This window comes from Polyodon spathula, chromosome 59, assembly GCF_017654505.1.
Source record: "Polyodon spathula isolate WHYD16114869_AA chromosome 59, ASM1765450v1, whole genome shotgun sequence".
Classification (NCBI taxonomy): Eukaryota; Metazoa; Chordata; class Actinopteri; order Acipenseriformes; family Polyodontidae; genus Polyodon; species Polyodon spathula.
The window spans coordinates 227198-252197 of record NC_054592.1 but is presented as its reverse complement, the minus strand read 5'-3'; the positions used below and the strand labels follow the sequence as shown (position 1 = coordinate 252197).

General features: G+C 44.3%; 2 protein-coding genes across 2 annotated transcripts; both read left to right on the top strand.

Annotated features, from left to right (window-relative positions):
* Positions 1-4646: 4646 nt before the first annotated feature.
* Positions 4647-10372, top strand: LOC121307816 (bone morphogenetic protein 7-like; the record flags this gene model as incomplete). The annotated part of the gene is made up of 6 exons (XM_041240100.1): positions 4647-4912; positions 6995-7143; positions 7794-7991; positions 8483-8559; positions 8910-9020; positions 9164-10372. Coding segments are annotated over 6 exons (951 nt in total), but the record flags the coding sequence as incomplete, so codon positions are not given.
* A 4555-nt stretch (positions 10373-14927) lies between these two features.
* Positions 14928-23372, top strand: LOC121307799 (interferon regulatory factor 4-like). Its single transcript, XM_041240078.1, has 9 exons — positions 14928-15038; positions 16671-16844; positions 17736-17925; positions 18318-18409; positions 18697-18790; positions 19297-19413; positions 19877-20263; positions 20846-20964; positions 21309-23372. The coding sequence occupies exons 2-9, from the start codon at positions 16671-16673 to the stop codon at positions 21441-21443; spliced, it is 1308 nt and encodes a 435-aa protein (XP_041096012.1). The 5' UTR covers positions 14928-15038; the 3' UTR covers positions 21444-23372.
* Positions 23373-25000: the final 1628 nt, after the last annotated feature.

The following is a 25000-nucleotide window of genomic DNA, read 5'->3' as shown; positions in this document are numbered from 1 at the left end:
CGAGAGGGAGAGAGAGAGGGAGAGAGAGGGAGAGAGGGAGAGAGAGAGAGAGAGAGAGAGAGAGAGAGAGAGAGAGAGAGAGAGAGAGAGAGAGAGAGAGAGAGAGAGAGAGAGAGAGAGGAGCCAAACTCACTGCAGGGGTCACTGACAAGGACGTCATCGTGTGTGAAATATAAACGCAGTGATCGAGTGTTCATGGATAAGGATAAACTATGTAACTATCCAGCCTTTGTTGTAGTGTATCAATGCACTGTATCGTCACCTGCAATGGAGCTAAACAGAATGAATGCTGGATAGCAATGAAGCATTATATAAAAAGAATGTAAATGACATTCAACAATGACAGCATTGTAAAACATAAGACAGATTGCAATCCACTTTTCAAACATGAAATAGAAGTAGCTGAACAATTTGCCTGTAAAACACATTTAATTCAAATCAAACACCGGAGCTGAGATGGCAAGGCATTATGATGTAACCCTAGGAGTAATCATGCATTGGCAGGCCTTTGAAATATTTCTGCATGATCGTGTAAGCTTGACCCATATTTAGTCAGTGAATGGCCATGCTTTACCATACCCGATTTCATGGTGGTATACTGCACTCAAATTCTATTAGGAAGCTATACTCGAGTCAGAATTATTGGAATATTTCTTTTAAAAGTAGCAGGTGAGGTTTTTGTTTTCTCTGCAGGGATGCGGAAGTGAGAGTTCAACTGAGGTCCCCTCATCATGAACAGTTATGGCTTCTTTAAACACTGCATAGCATAGCAGGGGAGAAAAATGATTTACAGTTTCTAGTGAGTACGCCAATAGAATTTGATATTTATGGGAGCAGTGATGTTCCCATACTGACGGGATAGTGTTTTGAAGGCAGATAAAAGTAAATTATTGGCTGGTGCCCCTTGTTCTGGGGTACGTGGGAGTTTAGGGCACATGACTGCTGGTCTCAGTATTATTCATGAACTGATGGACTAGTAACATTCTCCTCACCCGAGATCAGATACAAGATGCATGGTGGCTTTGCACCGACGGTCCGGAGAGTCATTCTACTGGCTCGCATTAGGAGAGGGATCCCAGCTCCCTTCATTACACAGCACTGGAGCCAAAGCTGTAACAATCCAGAGGAGTGCAGGGCTGGGAATGAGAAGTTAGGGATCAGGTCGGGAGAGTGCTTAAGTTACAGGTCAGAGCACTGCATGCAGGCACGGGAGATGAGGTTACTCCAGCCAGCGATTTAAAGCCTAACTCTCCACTAAATGTTTATTTAACACAGGCAGGGTGGCACTGCTGATGGCTGCTTGGTTCCTCTCAGAGGAAGCAATAAACGTGCTCACTTGTGTTGAAATGCATTCCTGCTGGGCTTTTGATTAGTGTCATACCCTACTAATGGTCTTCGAGGGGGGGAGAAAAATAGAGAGGGAGAGGGAGAGAGAGGGGCTGTCTGTTTGAAATGGCTTACTGTCTTAAGAGTGAGAAAACAAAAAAAAAGAATTAGGGAAGACAAAACTACCACTTGTCATACATATGGGCCTAACTGGACCATTATCTATGGGTCTTAGTCCGAACCTTTACAGGGAAGTGTGCATGTGTTTCTGGGAAGCCCGACTGAAATCTCTATTCCCGTGGAAATCCGGATGTTTCTTCCTGATAAGAATAAGAGCACAAGGAGGTCAAGAGGGGGTGATCTGGGACTTGAACCCGGAGATCCACCATGGCCGACTACAAAGCATTCAAGCTCCGTTAGGCAGAGGGAAGGGGTTACTCCACATGTCTGTAGCTGTGTCCAGCTGTTCTCAGAAGTGCAGATAAAGGGCTTCTAATGTGGAGGCAGGATTTAAGGATTAAGGGGCCTGTTGTTTTATCGGTTGGGATAACAGGTCCTTGTTTCCTGGAGGCCGGTGCACCTGCAGCCTGTGCCAGGGTGGGGCCAGGCCTGAGGGACTCCAGAGCTAGGGAGAGAGATTAGGCTCTGCCATGTCATCACTGCGCTGGCTGGCTGACTTTCAGCAGTTATTTATTATTGGCATTTCAGACAGAAGAGCCCCCAGACACAGTCTGTCAATGGAACGACCCTGAGAGCACCAAAGCTGCAAGATTGAGTCTTTGCAGGTGGTACCACTGGCTCAGCGATATGGGTCATTCCAATTTTTACGCTCAAGACATACACCAAAACCTGGGCTGTTTAGCTGAATTCTTTGGTGCAGAAATATAAGCGTGCACATCATTTCCACTTGCAAAAGCTTCTCAAGGTATCTTTGCATGGTAGCTTTGAACTTGCAGCTTACAGTGCATTGGCTGTTGTTCTCCACAAGCGCACAAAGTGGGGAAGCAGCACATGGAAAGCTTTTAGACGAGAATGCGCTTGACATACAACCATTAAAGGATTACTTTTCTACAGTTGTCTCAATAAATGAATGACTTCATTGAGCCCATATGAAAATGACATTTATCCAAAGGGTGTTACTTTACATACCATTGTAATTGTTTTTCATTGATCTGACAAGGGAGGGCATTGTCTGAATCACTGAGGCGATTAGTTTAGGTGGCTATGTGATAACAAAAGCTATGGTTTCCATCAATAATATAATTGTTTGTTATAGCTGGGGCAAAGGACCGAGGCATAGGAAGAACCCCTCTTAATCCTCAAACCACATGGTGTTGCTACACAGCAAAAGCCTAGTTGCATTACCTAGATGTTAAGAATGAATTGCATTGATATCTGAAACACTGGCTCTGTTTCACTCTAAGGAACCCACCTTTTTGTCAAGCCCAATGGGAACTCTGAATCTTGGACTGGGGCAGTCTAGTCCTTAAGTGAAGGCAGTGTGTAAACAATGTGAGTGCTTTGGGAAGACTGGACAATAAGCACAAACCCCTCCAATAATAAGGAACAGAGACCCAGGATTCCTCTTTGCTCACTCGCTATTGAAAGGTAATGAGATCCATACCTCACTCCACCCTCCACAGACAGTATTGTTATTGTGCCAGGCCGCTCATGTGGAAGAGAGAGATGGAAAGAGAGAGATTCAGGGGATGGGAACGAGAGAGAACTTGCAGGATCAGAAAGATAACCCTTTCTTCCTGTGACTTATTAGGAAGATATTCAAGTGATGTCTAGGTATTTGTTTATGTGGGCTGAGGAATTTGAAGTTGTTTTTTTTTCTAATGACAGAACAGGCCAGATTTGTATTTATTCTTTTGTCTTTATGAGAATTCCGCTGGAGAACAAGTTTCCTTTGATCTTTAAGGCCCGTGCAGAGTACACTTGAACTTTGTTTGATGTCTTAGCCATATGACTACATGCTTGTCTACCAGTTTTCTTGGCTACTGTTCCCTTCTCAAAGATTTTCTAAATATGAGTTTAAAGTTATGAATCTGAAAACTGGCACCAGGTTTGTAAAATCTTTAGTGGCGCCCAAGGGTTAAGGAACAGATTCCCTTATACTTGGGGTTAGGAGAAAAAAGCATTTTCAGTATACCCAATATCTATTAGATAAAGCGCATACTTTATGTACAATTATGGTCGCTGTGTACTTACAATATCTCATTATTGTGTGTACATATTGCTTGTCTAGGTACGTTGTTTGTATGTGCAATGGGGTATAGATTAGTGAACAGACAACTTACTGCTCAGTAAAGAGCAAAAACATTTCGCCACTGTTCAGTTTGCAAAATAAAGTCGTTAAGAAGATTTTGTCTATTTCGTCAGTAAGGTTATTTTAACCGTGCAGAACTGTGAAGTGATTCAGTCATACTTGTCTCATACATAGCGGTTCACAAGTCATTTTGTACTCTTGGTAGGCAGACTAACAACACACTACCTCAGTATGGAACAGAAAAATAAAATACACAAGCATAATACTGAATATGGAAATAACACAAGAAAGTGGACCCTGAGACAATCTGCCCCTTTCTGGTTTCGTCACTTCGTGCGAGAGGCGGTGGGTTGTGAAAGGCTTGCGCCAATATAGGTCTCAGGGCTTTCACTTCTAATGAAGGAGAAACAACGCTGATTTTCCTGTTAAACTAATCTGATGTGAAATGCTATTCGATAGGTACGCTGTTTCTCACGTATTTTACCATTCTGAAGATGGATTTTAAAAACATATGGTGTCTAAAGATATCGTTCCCATCCAAATGTATGTAAAATGATTATCTATAAGATCTAACATTGGAGGTGCCCGGCGCCTGTGTGATCCTCTCTGAAGCTTCCAGTTCAAACACTGCTATAGAAGGGATGTGATTCTTTGGAGGTCTCCCATACAAATCGGGATCAGACCTAACCTTGCCCAGCTACAGAAGAGCTGACAAGGAGGCAAGGTGATTAGCACTAAGGGTCAAGCAGATGGTGATTCCAGGGGCAAAGCTTTTCCATAAATTAGCTGCAGGTCAGCGCTGGACTTAATCGGGGGGGGGGTGGACGGGGTGGGGGGGGGGGGGGGGGGGGGGGGGGGGGGGGGGGAGAGGGGGGTGCAAAATAACAAAACAGAAGAAAAACACATTGAAGGAAGCAAAGGCACCACAGAGGCAAACAATCGTCAGATTGACCTGAATTAGATTTCACGGAAGTGGCTTTCATCCAGTGTTCTATTAGGTCCAGACGAGAGGTAAAGCTAGCTCAAGACCATTTTTAAAAGCGACTGAATCTCACAGGGCGCTGTCCTATTCTCTGGCTCTTCCCATGCTTCACCTCTGCCTTTGTCTTTGCTTGTTCCAGTGGAGCATGATAAGGAGTTTCTGCCAGTGCGCCGGCACCACCGCGAGTTCCTCTTCGACCTGTCTCGTATCCCCGAGGGTGAAACCGTCACTGCCGCCGAGTTCCGCATCTACAAGGACTTCATCCGCGAGCAAGTCCACAATGAGACCTTCCTCATCAGCATCTACCAAGTGTTGGAGGAGCACCCCGACAGGTGAGAGGGGACTGTAAAAGCACGACGGCGTGGTCACAGTCAGGGGAGCGCAGGTTCATGTCCTGGCTGTAGGAAGAGGATTCCAGAGGGAGTGTCGCTCTGGCTCTCCTGCAGGTTAAAGAGGCAAAACCGGCAGGGACTAGTTCTCCTCATCTTGCTACAGCGGACCCTAGCGACAAGGCGCCTGGTAACCACCAGCATAGGTGGGTCCGAAACAGGTGTGTCCTCACAGTCTGCTCCAGCACTAGGACAGGTGTGTACAGGTTACTCCTCCATGACCTGTGCAGGTAGATCACAACAGGTGGGGATGTTTTATTTTAAAGCTCAGTGTAAAACAGAGAGAGGGTTATTGTGGTCGCTAATGGGTATGGAACGGGTCACCCTGGACCTTAAGATGTTCTGTGTATTAGAACATTCAATGTATCTTAATTCACTTCTCCTTTTTAAACGTGAAATAGTGCTACAGCACAGTATTGCCAAAAATCTTATTATCCGTTATCCATCTAAGCCACTCATTCGGTCTGTGTGTGCGACTTAGCACTTGATCTCCTTTCCCGCATTGGACAGCAGTACATGACGTGTTGATTAGGGTTAGGAAAATCAATGCTCAATTGTAGCTAACTTAAGAGACAAGGCTGACCCAGATTCCTCTTAGCACTTCAGTTGTTGATTGTGCAAGGTTGCTGTAGAAAGACATCACTGATGAGCTCCACAGCGGCCTCTGAACTTGCCTTAGCTTCCCTAGTCTCTCTCTCTCTCTCTCTCTCTCTCTCTCTCTCTCTCTCTCTCTCTCTCTCTCTCTCTCTCTCTCTGTAGCTATTTAGGCTTCCCCAGTAAGGGCATCTTGTTTAATCTTTACATTTTAATTTGTGTTTTCTTTGTCCCTAGCAGTCTCTCTTTCTTTACTTCTTTTGTTATTTTATTTTCCATCTTCAGGCACACATACTTTCAAATCTTTCTGTTATAATATTTCCATAAAAAATATTATGACAGCATTCACAAAAAAAATAAAATAAACGTTTCTAGTTACTGTATTTATTTTTCTTAATCACAATTTTGGGAAATGCTTTTCCCTCAGGTGTGTTTGGGACAATCCATCTCTCTCTCATTTCTCTCCCAGTTTGTTAGTCTGGATTTGCCATCCCTATCTTGCTTTTGCTATCTCTTAATAAAAGTTGGCAGCGCACGGTGGTTAACTATAGAAAAGCACAATAAATGCATGACACAGGCATTTTAAATGGCAGAATAACTGAATTTACTGTGATAAATGCACTGAGGGACACAAGCACCACACACAGTCAGTCTCATGAACTAGGGTGAACCTGCTGTTTGTCTTAAAGTAGTTCTTTAACCAGGAAGCAACCACAATATATTGCTTTGTCACTGCAGACAAACACAGACGGCAGCATTCAGACCGCATAGAAATCGTAATGAAGTTCGAATTACAGTTCCGAAGAGGAAACCGGGCGCAGAATGCAATGGCTGCGACATGGACTCATCATGTTTCAGGAAGCAACATATCCTGTGTTACACATGCTAAAAAAAAATACAGACACAGGCACAAGCATGTAGAAATAAAGTCGTTATGCAGATTGAATGACAGGGGGAAATCCTAGCAGGTTTACTTGCTTGGGGGGGGGGGGGGGGGAGAGAGAACATCAAACGATTAAATGAGTATCATTCAAGAAAATGAATGCAACAATACAATACAGGTAACACAGTATTTTGGGCATTATATTACAGGCATCATGTTTGCAGATTGTGTTTATATAATGAGTTAAAGCCACATGTGTTTGCAGGTCAATGTCTGTAACCCATGTGTGGGTGATGTGTTTACAGGTCATTGTCTATATCACGTCGTGTGTGTGGGGGATGTGTTTACAGGTCATTGTCTATATCACGTCGTGTGTGTGGGTGTGTGTGTGGGGGATGTGTTTACAGGTCATTGTCTATATCACGTCGTGTGTGGGGGGGATGTGTTTTCAGGTCAATGTCTATATCACGTCGTGTGTGTGGGTGTGTGTGTGGGGGATGTCTTTACAGGTCATTGTCTATATCACGTCGTGTGTGTGTGTGTTTCAGGGAGTCGGAGCTGTTTCTCCTGGACTCAAGAGTGATCTGGGCTGCTGAGGAGGGATGGCTGGTGTTTGATATCACCGCCACTAGCAACCACTGGGTCCTGAGCCCTCATCACAACCTGGGGCTTCAGCTTGCAGTGGAGAGCATGGCTGGTGAGTCCAGCTGTCACTGTCTGGCATGGACTGCGTGCCCCTAAGACAAAAAAAAGAAAGAAATTAAAAAAGGGTAATCATTTGTATATAGTTGCCTCCCAATCAGCCATGTACAGTGACTCAAAAACTGCAGTTTGAGATCACTGTAACATTTTGAAGTGAAGCTACTGTTAAAAGTAACGCTCAAGTGATTTTAGAAAATAAAAAGGAACAAACATCTGTAGCTATCTGTCCAAGCGAGACATGTCTCTGTGTAGGTGTTTACCTGCAGTCCTTTGTGAACTTGAAGGACTTCATTACAAGTAGAGTAAAACACACTTATCTCCCCAAGTACCATCTTCACTTGCTCTTTTCACATGCTGTCCCAGCAGTTGCAGTTCTTTATTATTTGGCCAGCAGCTCTCAGGGCTAATACGTGCTGTAATCCCAGCTGAGAGCTGGCTCTGGTGCTGTGTTGAGATTTGGGAGCCCTGTTTAACCTTGTGATGCCTTTCTGTATTCTCTTCTGATCTGATGTGCCACATTCTCTACTATTATAGGGATTATACTCTCCCTGCCTGAAGGCACGTTCTAGACTGCACACTGACTGTCTGTGTTTGCCCATCCCTCGCCAGTGTAGCTCAGCCTGTGATTTTGCCTCCCCATTGCAGGTCGAAGCGTGAACCCCAAGCTGGCAGGGCTGATCGGGCACCATGGCCCCCAGAACAAGCAGCCCTTCATGGTGGCCTTCTTCAAAGCCACCGAGATCCACATTCGCAGCATCCGCTCAGCGAACGGAAAACACCGCAACCAGAACCGCTCCAAGGGGAACAAGGGGCAGGATGCACTGCGGGTCTCCAACATTGCAGGTAATGAGCTAAGCCATCACAGCAGGCAGTGCAGACAGCACTACTCACAGCATCGTTTCTAGAAGCAAATAAATACATAAGATGCCGTTCCAGTTTATTAGTAGCAACGTGCATTTAAATTAAAACTCACACCTTGGCAATGCACTACCCTGAGGCTAGTGCAGTCAGATCACATATCAGATATACAGATTTAATGGATTGCCAGTTATTTATGGATTTCATGCAATACAGTGACAAGTACTCAGCGAGGCAGCACTGTTCTCTGCAGCAAGTTGCAGCAAGTTACAAAACAAAAGGCACTCGAACAAGCTGGAACTAGAATTGCATAGCCATGTGCAGCTCTGAGGTTGCAACTTTTTGCAACTGTACTCCGAACTCTAAGATGAAGCTCGGTCTAGTCCAACAGGACAGAGCCAATCCAAAGTCTCTTCTGCTGGAGATGCCCATACCCCAGACGGGTTCTGACTCTGTTTGTTTCCTTGTCCCTCTAGATAACAGCAGTGCAGACCAGCGGCAAGCCTGCAAGAAACACGAGCTCTACGTCAGCTTCAAAGATCTAGGATGGCAGGTAATTCCAAATCTATCATGCTGATCCAAAATCTGTCATGCTGATTCCAAATCTCTCATCTGATTTCAACTCTATTATGCTGATTTCAAATCTATCGTGCTGATTTCAATTCTATCACGCTGATTTCAAATCTATCATGCGGATTCCAAATCTATCATGCGGATTCCAAATCTGTCATGCTACTATTCTATAATTACTAATACATAGTCCTGCATCTCCTCCAAGTGGATAATGAGTCCCTGATCTGATTACTGCTGGAGTTAAAGTGGGGAGGATAGTGGTCTCATGGTAGTTTAGTCTCTGCAGTGTGCTTCTGCTCTTCACTGAGTCTCACCTTGTCTCCTCTTCAGGACTGGATAATAGCACCAGAAGGATACGCTGCCTACTACTGTGAGGGTGAGTGCGCCTTTCCCCTCAACTCGTACATGAACGCTACGAACCACGCCATAGTGCAGACACTGGTAAGCACGGACCCTTCTTCATCAGCCGCGGCGAGTCTTTGTGTGTGTAAATACGTGATGCCGTGTGTGTTCAGTTCTGTGTCTTGCAGCTTACCTGCCTCATCTATCTGAGAGCTGAGCTCTCTTTTTATCTCGTTCCTCAGGTTCACTTCATTAACCCGGAGACGGTGCCCAAGCCCTGCTGCGCGCCGACGCAGCTCCATGCCATCTCGGTGCTCTACTTCGACGACAGCGCCAACGTCATCCTGAAGAAGTACCGCAACATGGTGGTGAGAGCCTGCGGCTGCCACTAGGGGGCCTCGGTCGCACTCCATTCCCGTCCATCACTTGGGACCCTCGGAGCAGCATGTTTGAAAAACGGATTCTCGGGATCGATGATCCTGTTATTTAGCGACAGGCAGAAACAGGGATTGAGGCGCTCGCAGCAGTTCCTGCCCGCCTCCACCGGGGGTCGCTACTGAGCTCCGTGACTGGGAGAGGAAAAAAAAACAAACAAGCGTTCATCCTAAGCCATGTATTTTCCGTCCAGTCCGCACTATTGATACGGTTTGCCTGCGTTCCTCCCACCTCCCCAGTGCTTCACAGACTGAATGCTACGAGGAGCACACAGATCTAAGGAATTCTGATTTTTCAGAGCATGATGTTCTTCAGTGTGCAGAGCAGAAGCCAACCATTGTAGCAAGCTGCCTGCCTGGCCTGGAACATCACAGCAAGAACAGGGACGACATTGCAGAGTTACAGGAGAACAAGAAACACCGAGCTGTGAACAGTATTTATTTTGTTGTTTAGGCTGTTCTGGGCCACCTTTTGTCAAGCCTCTTGGACACAAGTTCATTTATTTTAAGCAGCACTGCCGCAGCTCTCTCTAACTTTAGGGAGCAGTAGCTGCTGCTTCTATTCCAAGTCTCTCTCTCTCGAGGTCTGTCTGGTTCTACTCCTTGCATGAACATTGTCTTCAATGTTCAGCAGTCTGTTGAAATGATGGGGCTTTCTTCTTTAACACTGCGATACAAGAATGACATCACCTCCACTCAGCAGCACCTTCGCTTCAAAACTTTGGAGGAGTCTCAAAACTGACCGCTCCAAATCGCCTGAATGAAGAAAAACAACGAAACACACACGTTTACAAATCTTCAAATGAATAACAAACAACTAAAGACTGCTTATAAGGCCATTAAATGCTCAAGTTGGTTATTTCTTGGAGTGAATAGCTTTGCGAATCTAGACAAGGTTCTAGAACCCTTCCTCTGCTTCCGTGTCGTTAGGAAATACTCTGAGTGCTGCTCTCTCTCTCTGTCTCTCCCTCTCTCTGTCTCTCTCTCTCTCTCTCTCTCTCTGTCTCTCTCTCTCTCTCTCTCTCTCTCTCTCTCTCTCTCTCTCTCTCTCTCTCTCTCTCTCTCTCTCTCTCTCTCTCTCTCTCTCTCTGTCTCTCCCTCTCTCTCTCTCTGTCTCTGTCTTCATATGCTTTTCAATGTTCTATGGTTTGATTTGTCACTAAAGGCAGAGATGCTGGGGTATTTGTTAGATAGAGATCTTTATGTACAATATTGTGTAAATAGTTTTTCAAAAGACAGAAATAAAGTATTTATTTCCATTTCTGAACTCAAGCTCCACTTCAGGTAACTTCAGGATAACATATATATATATATATATATATATATATATATATATATATATATATATATATATATATATATATATATATAGATAGATAGATAGATAGATAGATAGATAGAGATAGATATGATGTATTCTGACCGCAACTTGATCACTCGCATCTGATCAGCATTTGCCCATTAACTATACAATTAAGCAATTGTTACATTTGTCATCATACAATGTGTGTGGCTATCCCCAGGGTCCAAAAGCCTCCAAATTGACGTTTGGTACATACACATCATCTCTCTCTCTCTCTCTCTCTCTCTCTCTCTCTCTCTCTCTCTCTCTCTCTCTCTCTCTCTCTCTCTCTCTCTATATATATATATATATATATATATATATATATATATATAAAAATAAAATGAATTTAAAAAATAAATCTCCTTGCTGAAAAGAAACCACTTTCTTATTTAAGAGAAATATTTATTCAGTAAATGTGAGAGAGATGTACATGCACAATAAAGCCTTTTGCTGTCTCCTATCTTTACAACATGTCTGTATAAAATCTAGTTCAGTAAATGGTTCCAGTGTTACCCTGGGTCTAGCAGCTGCTTGTGTGTATTTTACTCCAGTAACTGCTGTCCTTAGAGGCTACAAAAACAATGAGACTTAGGTGGTTGATGCAATCCTGTGGAATTGAGCTAATAAAATGGATTATTAATCAAATCATTCGCAGGCATCTGGAGGCTGGATGGGACAAGGCTGGAACAGATCTGGCTGAGTCCCCTCCTCTCTGCTCCCCCCCAGGTCAGCAGTCGGTCCGTGAGGGAGTCTGTTGTCCCTTTATGTTCTGTGTTTCCAGCTAACATCCTGTTTACTGCGGTCTGCTTCGGATTAGTGTGGCGTGCTCCCCCGCAGACTCACAAACACACAACATGTGTTCTTCCTGGTGACCCTGTGCTCAGCCCTGCAGTTAGTTTGCAGCAGCACAGGACCCAGGCTGCATGTGAGACACTCATTCTGAGAGCAGGGATCAAACACTTAACGCTGCGCTGATGGGGTTCTGGCTGAGAGCATTCCTCGTGCATGATCCTCCCTGTTAGGTCCCTGTTCTCAGTTTATTCCTCTGCTCCATCCTGCCCACTAGAGGGTTTCCAAGAATAATCATTTTGTTTAAGCTGTGAGGATAGCTCGTTTATAAAAAAAATGCGATCCCTGTTTCAACGGATAAAAGTCTAAATTCGCACCAGTAGGTTTGGTGCTCTGGTCTGTCGTTGTATACAGACTTGCCCAACCATTTAAAAAATGTGGACATACAGCAAACAGGGACACAGCCACTGTGAGTGTGTGTATGTGTGTGTGTGCGTGTCAGTGTGTGTGTGTGTCTTCGTCAGTGTCAGTGTGCATGCGTGTGCGTGCGTGAGTGCATGTGTGTGTGCAGTGCAACATTTTCAAAATGGCAGGTTTACACGATTATTATGCAGACCTGTGTACGTCTCACCTGAGTCATTCTCATACCTGGCACAGCCCCCAGCAGCCCCCTGCAGTCTGAAAGCCAATACCTTTAGGGAGTTTTCACCCAGTCCAACTTATTAAACTAGTGCCAGGTTAGCAGGTAGGGGATTATGGAAAGTATTTGGCAAAGACAGCTCCTTCAGGGTGAAAAAAAAAACAGCATAGTTGAAAGCAGCTGGAATAACTGTAGTGTTCATATACTGTCTACCCACGCTGCATATTTCTGTGCTCAAAGAGATTTTCAGTGCATCTTTCTAAGCTAATTGAAAAGCATTGGCAGGAGAGCTCATTGCTAATCTGCCAATTCCTTTGTCTCTCAGTGTCTCTCTGGGGCAGCAGAGGGAAGGCTTGGATTCTGAACTGAAGCTCTTTCTCAATCTAAAACAACTTTTTTACCGAGACACTTTCACACAGTGATCCAAATGAAACCAAGAGAGCTGTTCTCTTTCAGCCCTCATTAATTCAGTAATAATTAATTTCTGCAAAGGAGAGAGGCCATTTAGAAGCTAGAAGAAAACGAGGCACCCAAATACAAACTCAATGAAAACTTCACTGAGTACTTCACTCTGAGAGGTGGAATAATGTTGACCTTCACCTTGCAGTTGCTGCCTGCCTGGGCACTGCTAATATGGTCAGCTATCTAGGATATAATAAACTGGTCATCTTCATTATACTTGCTTTATATTTCCTCCATGTGCTCTTAAACTGCCACTCATCACCCTTCACCACGTACAGCACTGTATTCTTCTATTCAACAAAGGACGATTTGTATTGTTTGATTCCTTCTGGTGTTTAACAAGTGCTACTACATGTAGGTACTTGTAGGTACTTCATTTTTTTCCAGTGTTCTCTTCCAAAGAGCTCTTAATCTTAAAAGCCTATGGGTTTAGGTAAATAGGCTGTTTAGGTAAATATTGTGTAATAATTGCACTTATGATGGCTCTCTAAGGTTGGGATTTGTTCATTCACAAAAATGATTTTAAAAGAGATAGAACACAGATAGAATTTTTGTAAAGGTGACTTTCTTCCGCCAAGTTCCGGTAGTCCGTGTGGAAGCCTGCAGTACTGACATTGAACACTAGATGTCGTTTCACTGTGAGCTCGTTCGTTCAGTGCAACAATCCAGCGTGTCTGAGGAAGATGCCTGCGCTTTAAATAGTGTGCCTTACTGGGGGGAAGTAAGATAGTGAGGTAAGATACTAAGAAACGAAATGAATAAAGACCTTGGTGACTGAAATACTTCATAAGAAACAGCTTGGGGACAATCTAGAGCCCCTTCAGCCACGCCGAGTTATGTATTTCTGAGTTGATAAGGGCGTGAAGATCATTGAGAGGTATTTACAGTTTCACTTTCACTGCCCCGCCGCACAGTTGCACACAGAGCAGGAGAGCACAGGCCGGAGCTGGAATGAGCGTGTAGCAGCACGCTAAAAACTGTAACAGTGAAAACGATGTAAAGATAACAGAGAAGCACAGGGAATCCATTTATGATTAAGCTCTGCAACATTGCAGTGCCACAGCTCTGTGGACAGATCTACAGTAGATCTACAAGTCTGTCTTATTTCCAGTGAGGCATTGCTTGAATGCTTGGGTGTCATTTTTTGGTTTGTCAAAACGATGCAGGGGAAGCAACGAGGTACTGGGCGTCTGTCACTGGCTCCCCGAGCTGAAGGAAGGAAACTTCCTAGCGGTCAGGAGCAAACGTATCACTGATCCCCCCCCAATGGAAAAAGAAGCAGCGATTGAGATGAAATGACTGCGTTTTCTATAAACTGTGTCACTCATGAAGGGGATGCCCTCCTTTGAAGAATGGAAAAAACAGCGCCTGTCGCACCTCCCTCCCCCAACACACAGCCCTCTTATACCATACTTTAGAAATCATGATTGTTTGAAGCAAGGAAGGAAAGCTTACATGATAGCAAAATAACAAAACCAAAACACTTTTGTGAACAGGGTTCATGATTAGCTGGTGAGCTAGTAATCAGCAGTGTGTTGTAACTGCTACCACATCACTGTCTTTGTGTTTCAGACTCAAACCATGGTTAATGCCCACATTAGTATGTTTAAAAGCTGTATCCAGGAGGGAAACTTGACCCACATAACTGTGCTCCAGGCAGACGCATGCCACCAAGGTACACAAAGCCACTACTCCACCATGACCTCGTGGACTGGTAAACCATCACAACTCCAGGAAAACAGGCTCTACTGTAAGTGCTGTGCGTTGGCACGGCAACCATGTCATATGTGGAAAGTCAATAGAATTTGAACGAAGAGCTTAGCTAGGCAGTGGAGTGTCGCAGTTGGCTATTCCAGAAGCCTTTCACCTCCTGTTTGTGAATCCAGCTCGGGCCAGAAGCAAGCTTGTTGGTTTGAATGTAGCCAGTGGAAATGAGTCTGAATCCTAAAAGCACCGCATTTGGCAGTTCCTGCTTGAGTGAGGCCTGCGAAGGGATGAGCTGCCTATAGCCAGTCCCACTGTCTTTTTTATAAAGGCTTCTACACCAGTAAAATGGTTTGTACATCAGCACATGCAATAAAGCTACTGTATTTACTAGACAGAGGTGACTGGGAGATTGGAGTGAAAGATTTATATGCCTTGGCGAAGGGGAAAGTTGAGGAGCACAACGCTTATTATCAAGCATGGCTGTGACCGCTGGAGGGGGGGGGGGGTTCACTCTGCGTTTCTTAGAAACGCCCCGCGGTAACACTTCCTGTGTCTCACTCAGGAATTCCCCAGCTTCTAGACTCTGCCCTGGACAGCTCCTCTTACTACAACTACAACAGAGGCTGAAACTCCATTCTGAACTGACACGAGTTCCATCGATCGAGCTTGCAAGAGCGTTGCTGGTAGAAGCCCTTAGGAACTGGCTTATGAGCTGAAAATAAAACAAATAACCAGTACCGGTATGTGCTGTTTTTGTTAGCCTAGCCTGAGAGATGCTTGTGTTGCAAAGTTGTGGCATGTTTTAGGGGTAACTGTTGGGTCAGCAGTAATGGGGGTAGCTGTTCTGGTTTAATGAGGGAGAAGATGATGGGAAGCTAGCAGTATAATCAGGAGACCTCACTGTAGGGTTCAAATGACACTGCGCTTGTCGGATCATTTCTGTTGAATGAGCTACACAGTACATGAAGGATAAACACAGCCACGGCTCACGTGAAAGGGGCGTGTTGAATTGAAATCGTCTTCAGTAGCGTTTCACTACTCTGGCAGTCATGGTGTCGCTGAAGTTGAGGTTTTGGATGGGAATTTCAAGCTTGTCTGCATCTCTGGTCAGGGTCACGTTTGCAAACGTTTTCACAGTTTCAGTAGTTTAGAGTTCCCTCTGTTCTGTGCTGGTGGAACAGTGGGACGTCCTATACTGGCTTAATAACACTTTAAGTATGATAAGCTTCTGCATATTGTTAAATAACAATGCCTGCCAATGGCAGACAAGGAGGGGAGTTTCCAGGAATGTAAAAATTGTTCAATGACTAGTAACCTGTAGCTCTTTCATAATCAAAACTTACAGAGAAACCACAGCAAATCAAAGCAGATCTTTAGGTAAGCATTCTCAGGAATCCTTGTTGCCCGAAGGTTACTCTCCCCTCTAAAAACAATGCGCAATACTGAAATTCAAATGCAGTATTTTTAAATGCAAATTAGGACCCTGCTACACGTGGCTGAGGCAGGAAGGAGACAGAACCAGAAGTAAACATGAACATCTGACTTAGATTTTAACAAGACTTGGTACCGACATTTTTTTGAAGGACATCTGTCTGTCAGATATAAATACTTTTTTTTTTCTTTAATCCTTTCATGTTTCTTATTTCAAAACGTACACATTTGGCACTGGAAAAAGGCGTAATGTAAAATGATTTATTTCTATTAGAATCTGAACCAACCCTACAGCCCTGAATAGGCTCAGCTGAAACCTGGCTTATCAGCACGATCTCAAACCTTGCTGTGAGACCTACCCCAACCAGGAAATCATTTAAACACATCGCCACCTTGCCAGTGGGACACAGCAGAAACAGGATCATTATGAATATAATATTGCACACTTCTTTCACCATCACGATATAAAAAAAACCCAGGTAGCTGCCTGGGACGTTATATTACTGTAAGAACAAGTGGGGTAGAGAAATACGCCATGCCCTTAATAAACCGACGGGAAACCGAAAGTATTATATACTTCTGACTCTTACTTTCGATTCAAAACGTATTTCACTTTGGAGCTTGTAAAACATCCAGCTTTTTGGAGGGACTGTTTTTGAGAAAGCAGTGCAAGCTTTCACGTGGATATAACAAATCCAGCATTTATTTCTGTGCATCACTTTTTTTCTGGGCTAATCAACAGGTTTATTTTAACTGAAGCTGTGAGGTATTTGAAGCAAGGCTGGCTGTGCACAGCACATTGCCTATCATTTACTTGCAAGTTTTTTTTTTCCATTTTTCAGTTGTTATAAATCCTTGTTTCAGCGGGGGGTTGGGTTGATGTCTTTTTTGTGTTGTTATAAGTAGCCTATTGTTTTTGGGGTTTTTTTTTTTTTTTTGAGATGGGAGATCGTTGCAGGAACATGCGGTTACGAGAGTGGCTGATTGCTCAGATAGACAGCGGTAATTATGCAGGGCTGAGTTGGGAGAACCAAGAAAAAAACATGTTTCGGATTCCTTGGAAACACGCAGCTAAACAAGACTACAACCAGGACGAGGATGCCGCTCTGTTCAAGGTATGTTTTTGCCTTCGTTTACATACCCGTGCAATTCCACAAACTTCAGCACCGCTATTTAGCCGCGTTAAATAGCGTGTCTCCTGCACACGTAAAGCCAAGCTGTTGTTTTTTTTTCGTTTCACTGTACAGTTTATATTTTTTAGCGATCTAATCATATTCATAACTTAAAGGTGAAGAGCGTGTAAACAAATTACAACCAATCAGAAACGTAGCTGTTAATAAATATTGTATAGCTAGGGAGAGTCAGAGACTGTAATAACATTTTTAATGTGTTTTTTTTTTTTTAAAAAAACGAAATATTCATCGATTATGCATTTAAATATATCATAGGCTTTGTATTTTTTTTTTCTCTATAATGCATAGTGCAATTACAACAAACATCAATACTTACTGTCAATGTTAAATAACTTAATGAAAAATAACTATAAAACTCCACGTGCGGATAATAAATATAATGGATAAACAGAACGTTTATCCAGTATAGGCCGGTTCATACATTTGCAACCAGAATTCACGGTTATAGAATTAAAAACCCTAAACTTTCCGCTATGTAAAAGTGTAGTTGTTCCCTTGTGCACTCGCTGTTCTTCAGCAGTTGCTGGTTTCAGCATTCAGCAGCAGCTTTTATGCCTCCATAGTCCTCTACGGCGTGATGGGTTCGGTTTGGAATTAACTGGACTGTCGTTTTGCACTGACGCGCCCTGGCTGCACGACACACTCAGCATTTGCCCTATTTGGAAATGTAAGCAGTTCAGTGTATCTCCAGTTCTTCCCTTTAAAGAGTAAATGCAGTGAAACCCATCTCAGTAGGGGCAGGAATGCTGCACAGTTCTAGCTTGCTAAGCTATCTTGAAAGAGTGCTACAGAGTTCCCCTGTTTGTGTGTCAGGCCTGGGCGGTGTACAAGGGCAAATTCTGCGAAGGGAAGGACAAGGCCGACCCCTCTACCTGGAAGACACGGCTTCGCTGTGCAATGAACAAGAGCACCGACTTCAAGGAGGTTCCGGAGCGAAGCCAGCTGGACATCTCCGAGCCGTACAAGGTGTACGAGATCATGGACGAGGGGGAGAAGAAGACAGGTAGGACCGATGAAAGAGAGCTTTGCACTGTGGGGGGAATAAGACTGGCTCGTCTAAAATGACTCACCCAGAGAAACGCAATTATGTTATAGGGTTAAACATATGTGGTAAACAGAAGGCAAAAAACACTTTTTAATTTGTGTCATCGCTCCACAGCATCCAAAGAAACATCACAGTATTAATGGTTGAGGAATAGCAAGTAGAAGAGTCCACTTTTCTTTTTGCTGTATATTCTGGATATATTCTGGAGTGCCAGCTCACACCAGCAGCAGCTCCCCTAACTATTACAGGGCTCCTTCACGGCAGTCATGAAGCTCTGTGTCTCGGTGTGTGATGTCCAGCACCAGCAGTCACTCACTGTTTCTGTCCTGTGTTGTTTCCCCACTCTTCAGACCCACCTGATAGTCCAGTGCCCCCAGCCCAGCGGATCTATAACAGGAGCCAGCACGCGCTCCAGAGGGGTCCCCATGCTCTGCAGGCTCAGGTAACAGGCCTCTCTTCATCGGCAGTCCATCCACCTGCCTCCCCACCAGCCTTCACCCATTCATCTGTTCACACTTCCTCTGAAGAGGGGCAAGTGTCCAGTATAGAGTATAGAGCCTGCTGAAATGTGCCCGGTGGTACGAAATAAGAAACACTTGCGCCTGTCCACCTTTCTTCTTCCTGTGAACAATCCACTGTCCCTTGATCCAGCCCCTTACATCTACTATGGTTTGTGCTTTTGGTATCTTTAAGTGGTAACGTGTGTATGTGTGTGTATTCGTCCTACAGTTCCCCATGCAGGTTGATGGTGAATGGGAGAAGGTGACTGAGAAGCCCAGTATGCAGTACAAGGCTGCCGCCCCACTCAAACCTGCAGACAATAGTAAGTGATCCCAGCCTTATATGATAGACTTTACCAGTAAAGGTGCAAGACTTTGGGGCTCTATACAAATCTGCTAGCTAGCAATCCTACCCTTGATCGTGTGGTTTAGCTTTTGTGGGTCTCAATGTTTAAGCCTCCCTCTGTGTGCCGGGGAGCAGAAAAAGGCTGGCTGTTACACTCTATTAACAACCTCCCTGCAGCTGAGAAAGAGGGGTTCCACTACTCTCTTGGGGCTTCCCGTTGTTCCACTTCCTAAAGCTAAAATGAGCGGACCTGCCTTCGATTGTGGTGCTCCCGTCTCTGCTGGCACTTCCTATATTCAGAGTCTTTTACTTCCTTCTTTTGCTTTTGGTGTCTGTTTCCTGCAGTATATCAATATTAGCCTCCTTCTGGCATACTGTACCAGTGATTGGTGGCTTCCTGTTTTTCGACTGCTTGGTCCAATAGGAGTCTCTTGTATTCCAGGGTGCTTCTTGTCTGCAGGCTTGCCTCTGTTCTCTCCACAGACAGACATGTGAAGGGAACGTTTTATACATATACAACACCTGGAACCCAGGCACCTGAGAAAGCCCAGAGCTTCCAGGCAGCACCGCGCCCCTACCCAACACAGCTCCAGATATCAGGTACGGATGTGAGTGTAGCGTTCCCTGGAATTGGTTGCATTTGTCCATATCATATTTTAACCAGGAGTAAAGTTGAGCTAAAGCTGTAGTGTTTGTTGGAGAGTGCATTTCCTATCATCTCTACAGCAGTTCATATTTTTGTTTTCATTTCTTCACATCAGATAGAACAAGTATGAGAATCGAACCACGTGTTAAACCATAGCTAAAAGTAGAAGTCATCCTGGGCAATGATAAGGCTGTTATACATGTTTACTGTGGTATACCATGGTGGTAAAAGCATAGCAAAAAAGCTTTTTTTTTTTAAAAGTCAGCAGGCAAATGTTTTCCTCTAGAGCCATTATCTGTACACTGACCAGCACTCTGATGAGCGATACACACAGCGAAACTTCCTCTGTTTTAATGAGTTTCTTAGCTGGTTCAGTCCTGAGAGCGTGGATTTTAAAGAGCACGTTGCTTCCTGCAGATTTCCGCGTGAACGTGTGCCTATACTACCAGGGCACGCTGGTAGAGAACTTCACGACCAGCACGATGGATGGCTGCCGGATCCTGCATGGCTCGGTGCCCGTGGAGAACGAGCACATCTACGGCCCATCCAGCATGGAGCAGCTGCGCTTCCCCTCACCGGAGAGAGCCGGGGCTGACAAGTGGGTCGTCGAGGCCATGAGCCGCCTGCTCCCCCACCTGGAGAGGGGTGTCCTGCTGTGGGTGGCCCCAGACGGGGTCTTCCTCAAGCGCCTCTGCCAGGGCCGGGTCTACTGGGATGGGCCCCTTGCCCCGTTCTGCAACCAGCCCAACAAACTGGAGCGCGACAAGACCTGCAAACTGCTGGACATGCAGCTCTTCCTTCAAGGTATCACAGTAGCACAGTGACTCACAGAACCACAGCCAGGCTGAGTTAGTTTGCACTCAGACAGGCCTGTTTTATTGATGTGAACTGAGGCAGATCCTTGTATTGCTTCTGACTGTCAGATCGTGAATCTCTTTTCACTGCTTTTTCATTGTATTTTGTGTGGGTTGTAAAGAAAGAAAGAAAGAAAGAAAGAAAGAAAGAAAGAAAGAAAGAAAGAAAGAAAGAAAGGTGCCACACAAACAAACAACTCAGCAGCCCTTAGCTCTACATTGCAGACCACACACCTCTCTCTGACTCTCTGACTCCCTGGCTCTCTCTCTATCTCTATCTCTCTCTGACTCTCTCTATCTCTCTGTCTCTCCCTGGCTTGCTCTGGCTATCTCTGACTGTATCTCTCTCTCTGCCTCTCTCTATATATTTGTCTATCTCTCTATCTCTCTCAATCTCTATCTCTCTGACTCTGTCACTCTCTGACTCTATCTCTCTCAGTCTCTATCTCTATCTCTCTATCTCTCTCTGACTCTGTCTCTCTGTCTCTGCCTCTATCTCTCTGTCTCTCTCAATCTCTCTCTCTGTCCTCAGAGCTGGAGCTGTACATGCGAGAAGGTCGTCCGTGTCCCCGCTTCCACATTGACCTGTGCTTCGGAGAGGAGTTCCCTGACCCGCCACAACACAAGTCCAAGAAACTCATCACTGCACACGTGAGTGTCTCCACCTGCCTGGGCACAATCAGTGATGCTGTGGGGCGCTAGCTCATTCAGATTGGATGCCCCTTTCATGAGAAGATAGCACTCTAGATGAAGATAAACAGCTTAACTAAACATGCACAATATATGGTGGTGATATGCCCCATGTAACATTGCTTTGCACAGTTTAACTGCCTCAGTGGGGAACCATCACAATTTAGTCTTTCTTTGCCCAATACCAACAGAAGAAATTCAAAGGCAATAATCTAATACCGTCATGTCATATTTAAAGAAACAGAATCACAGATTGAAGGCGTTACTTCACGAGCTGCATTGTTTTTTCTGTTTTGTGTTTTTAGATCGAGCCCCTGTTTGCCAGAGAGCTGTACAGGAAGGCCCAGCAGATTGGTCCAAGGACTCTGCACAGCCTCCAGTTACCCAAGACCAACACAGATGATAGGCCCCACATCATCGCCAAGTACCCGGTGCAGTGAGTGATGCTACCATTCTCCTTGAGCACTGGTCTCATTGAACCAGATACTGAATATAATGAGTGCTGAACTGAAGCTGCCTTGGTACTGAGTGAGCCTGCAGAGAGAGAGAGAGAGAGAGAGAGAGAGAGAGAGAGAGAGAGAGAGAGAGAGAGAGAGAGGAGAGCAGCACAGCTAAAAGACTCCTCCACCAGCATCTCAGTACAGCTGAAGACTCCCGCCTCCATCTCAACGCTACATCACCCAAGCACAGGACTGGTGAGAGCCCACCGCGCTCTCGCAGACAGAACCCACCACCCACAGCCGAACACTGGCCTCCCTTCGGAGCAGTCTGCTCATGTGGAGGTCAATGGTGTGCGTCTGTACTTTGAAAGACATTTACTTTTCATCGAATGCAATATTTCTTGATGGGAGTCATTAGGATGATTCATTTTTTAAGGAAGGATCTACATATTTTTGTATGTACAGCAGTTTAAAAAGTTTTTCCCAAATAAATAATGGGACCGAGGCTGACGAGTGTCCCGGTAGATGGGTAGTACCTTAACTGACTGGATAGACTGCATTCTGCATTGGCTAGTTAAGTTTAGATTTGAGTCTGAGTACTGCTCTTGTGTCGATTTGAAATTTGGCTTGGCACTGTATTAATAGTAACTGCAGAAACTGCATGAGCAATAGATTTGGAGGTAGGTTTGAGAAACTGAAAAATGACGACATTCTTACAAACTAACATCTTAACGCTTTTAAGAAAAAATAACTGTGATTCATTTTTTTACTTGTACGAATATCCTGAGATGTGAAAAACAGTCTTTTTCTCTTTCCCGTGTTTGTGTACCAATGAGTTTACCCAAGCACTGTGAAGAGGCATTGAGATTTTAATTTTTTTATCAGAGATCTTGTGAATGAGCAGAATGCATTGCTTTGTGGGTAACCTTAATTAAAAGTGATTATTATGACTAATTCATGTTTGATTTTACACACGCTCCAGGAAATGTAATTAGATATGAACTGAAATAAGGGGATGGTTAATTAATTGAATGATTAAAAAAAAACTTTTAATAGCTTTCATGTTGATTTTTATTTTTTATTTTACTGTGAACAGAACCAATTGTCTGCTCTGGGGGAGATAGAGGGATAGAGTATAAGAAGAGGCAGCCTTTCACTAGGGTGAGATCATGACACGTTTACAGAGTTCCTTAATAAGCAACTTATTCTCGTTTGACTTGTTTTAAGCAATCTGAATTGCAGTTCCTCTTTGCCAGGCACATATAATGAATCATTACATTTTTTTAATGTATTTTTAATTTGAAAAAATAAAAGTGAATCTTTGAACTCCTAATCACTGGTGGCTGTTGAATTTCATTCATTGGAACTCTCTGTTTGTTTGCTTGTTTGTATCAGTTGCTGTTCAGTGAAAGTTTTTATCCGTTGTGTTTCTGTGCGAATCATTTACATCTTGGGGTTATCTCGAAAGTTGTCCAGCTCTTCATCAGCACAACTGAGATTAGCACAGCACTGTGTATAATTGTCCGTCTTGACTGGAAATCAAGTGTTGTGTTGCATTGTTAATATTAGCGTTTAGTTATTGTTGTCAATTAAACAAAGCCATTGTAAAGAACGCGTCTGCCCCACTGTGGTAGAAATCTGACCTTGCACGTCATTGAACTGAACAGCAGCTGTTGAGGATGTGCCCTCTGGTGGTGGAATCGAGGTATTGCCGCATACATTTATATGGCGAGTCCCTGTCCACACAGCTCTGCATCCCTGCTCAGGATCTTGAAATTCTGCAGGGAGGCTTTCAGAGTAACTTCAGTGAGGACAGGACAGACCCAGCACATGACACAAGAGATCCTTCACTGTTCTCCAGGAGGAGAGTTCATGCAGCAGCAACTTACACACACGTTCTTAGAAATCTAGAAAGCTTTTTTTATTATTATTTCCATCAAATACTACATGACTGTAGACATATATTGTGTGTATGTATATATATATAATTTTTTTTATAACTATATATATTTTTGAACTATAGTAAATTATGAGAAAACAATATTTACAGTAATCAAAATAAAAAAAGAGCCTTGGATCTTCATCCCTTTGGAAATCCTCATTCCTGAATTCACAATACATTCGTGGTTCATCTCTGGACCCACTTCGACTAACTTTCAAGGTGCAGGGAAATGTTTCGGTCCACATTAGATGCATGCAATGAACAATGTGTAATCCTATTGCTGTGAAGCCAGTTAGCTGAATTGAATCCCAGGCCGCTTTGCTTTGATGTTTCCGTTAATCGAGTCAGGTCCCATCCTGCCTTTCTGTTTGAAACTCTATCAAAGTGTCACTGCTGTCTTTGCTTTGATCGTTTCCACTGCTTGTTTTTAGACAGGATACAAACCCGATAAAGGCTGGAAATAAACAGAAACCTGAGATTCTTTAACAGTCAACCATACATTAACCGTTTGTATTCCTCTTAGGAAAAATCAGTGTTGCAGTTTAGCCTTGGAATATTTAGTGATTTAGTATCTCGTCATGTTCATGTCCTCCCAGAGTTGTTACAACATCTAATCCTGGCACATCAGCTGAAATGTGCTTTTCCTTACAACAGTCAATAATACTATGCTGTAATTTATATATGAATGCCTGTTGTATTAAAAAGTAAGGGATGTCCAAATGGTTCTGAGTTTCCTGGGAAATGTGTGCCTGTTTTGCAAGTGGCCTTTTGAGCACTTTCCTTCCCACCTTACTGCGAACCCCCCAAATAGGGACAGATGATCAAAAGTCAATCCAACTGAGTTACCGACACAGTCAGGTCAGAGTTTGATAACAACCGTCTTCCGTTTGTATTCCTAAAAGGTAGTGCTGTGACCCTGTTTCCTGAGAGCACTCTTCCTTGGTCGGGGTCACGAATCTCTGTGCAACGCTGTGTAGTTCTTTGGCATTTCCAAACTCTTACCACTGATCTGGGTCTCTCTGTGTGTGAGGTACACCCGGCAGAGTCCTGGTAACAACACAGAGGTCGGGAGCGGACCATCGTCTTCTCCGTGACCGGGACGGAGTTCCTGAGCTGGGGGGTTGCTTGCTGGCTGCTCTGATGGTGGAGGCTGCACCCACAGGCTTGGTCTGTGTCCCGGGCTCTCTGGAGCAGCCCTGTGGCACTGAGGTGGGCTCTGTGCTCCCCACTCTCCGAAGGTTGCTCTCTGGGGTGAGTGCCAGACAGACGTCCCCCACTGAGAGCTGGGAGCAGAGGAGCCCGTAGATCTGAGCCGTCCTCTTAGGGCAGCAGGATGACCAGCCCCTATTGGGCACAAAGAAGGGGTATTCCAGCAAAACATCCAGCGATTCCTAGAGGACAGAAAGGGATCCACATTTAGTACAAGTAAGAAAGCATATCAAATACAGAACTGTTGTATAGTGGTAAGTGTCAGGATTGTTAAAATCATCTTGCTGCAATGTAGTGAGTACACATTTTTAAATAAATCAGTCACAGAAAATACTAAGTTTATGCTGAACTGCTAGTGTTTATTTGGTAGCCTGGATGTAAAAATATACAGTGTGTGTCTATAGTC

What these genes read in the sequence shown, in the direction of transcription:
- LOC121307799 (XM_041240078.1), top strand. Translation starts at nt 16,671, where the DNA reads ATGGGAGATCGTTGCAGGAACATGCGGTTACGAGAGTGGCTGATTGCT. An exon ending in ACTCAAACCTGCAGACAATA is followed by an intron (nt 18,791 to 19,296) that starts GTAAGTGATCCC and finishes TTCTCTCCACAG; the next exon opens with ACAGACATGTGAAGGGAACG. An exon ending in AACACAGCTCCAGATATCAG is followed by an intron (nt 19,414 to 19,876) that starts GTACGGATGTGA and finishes TGCTTCCTGCAG; the next exon opens with ATTTCCGCGTGAACGTGTGC.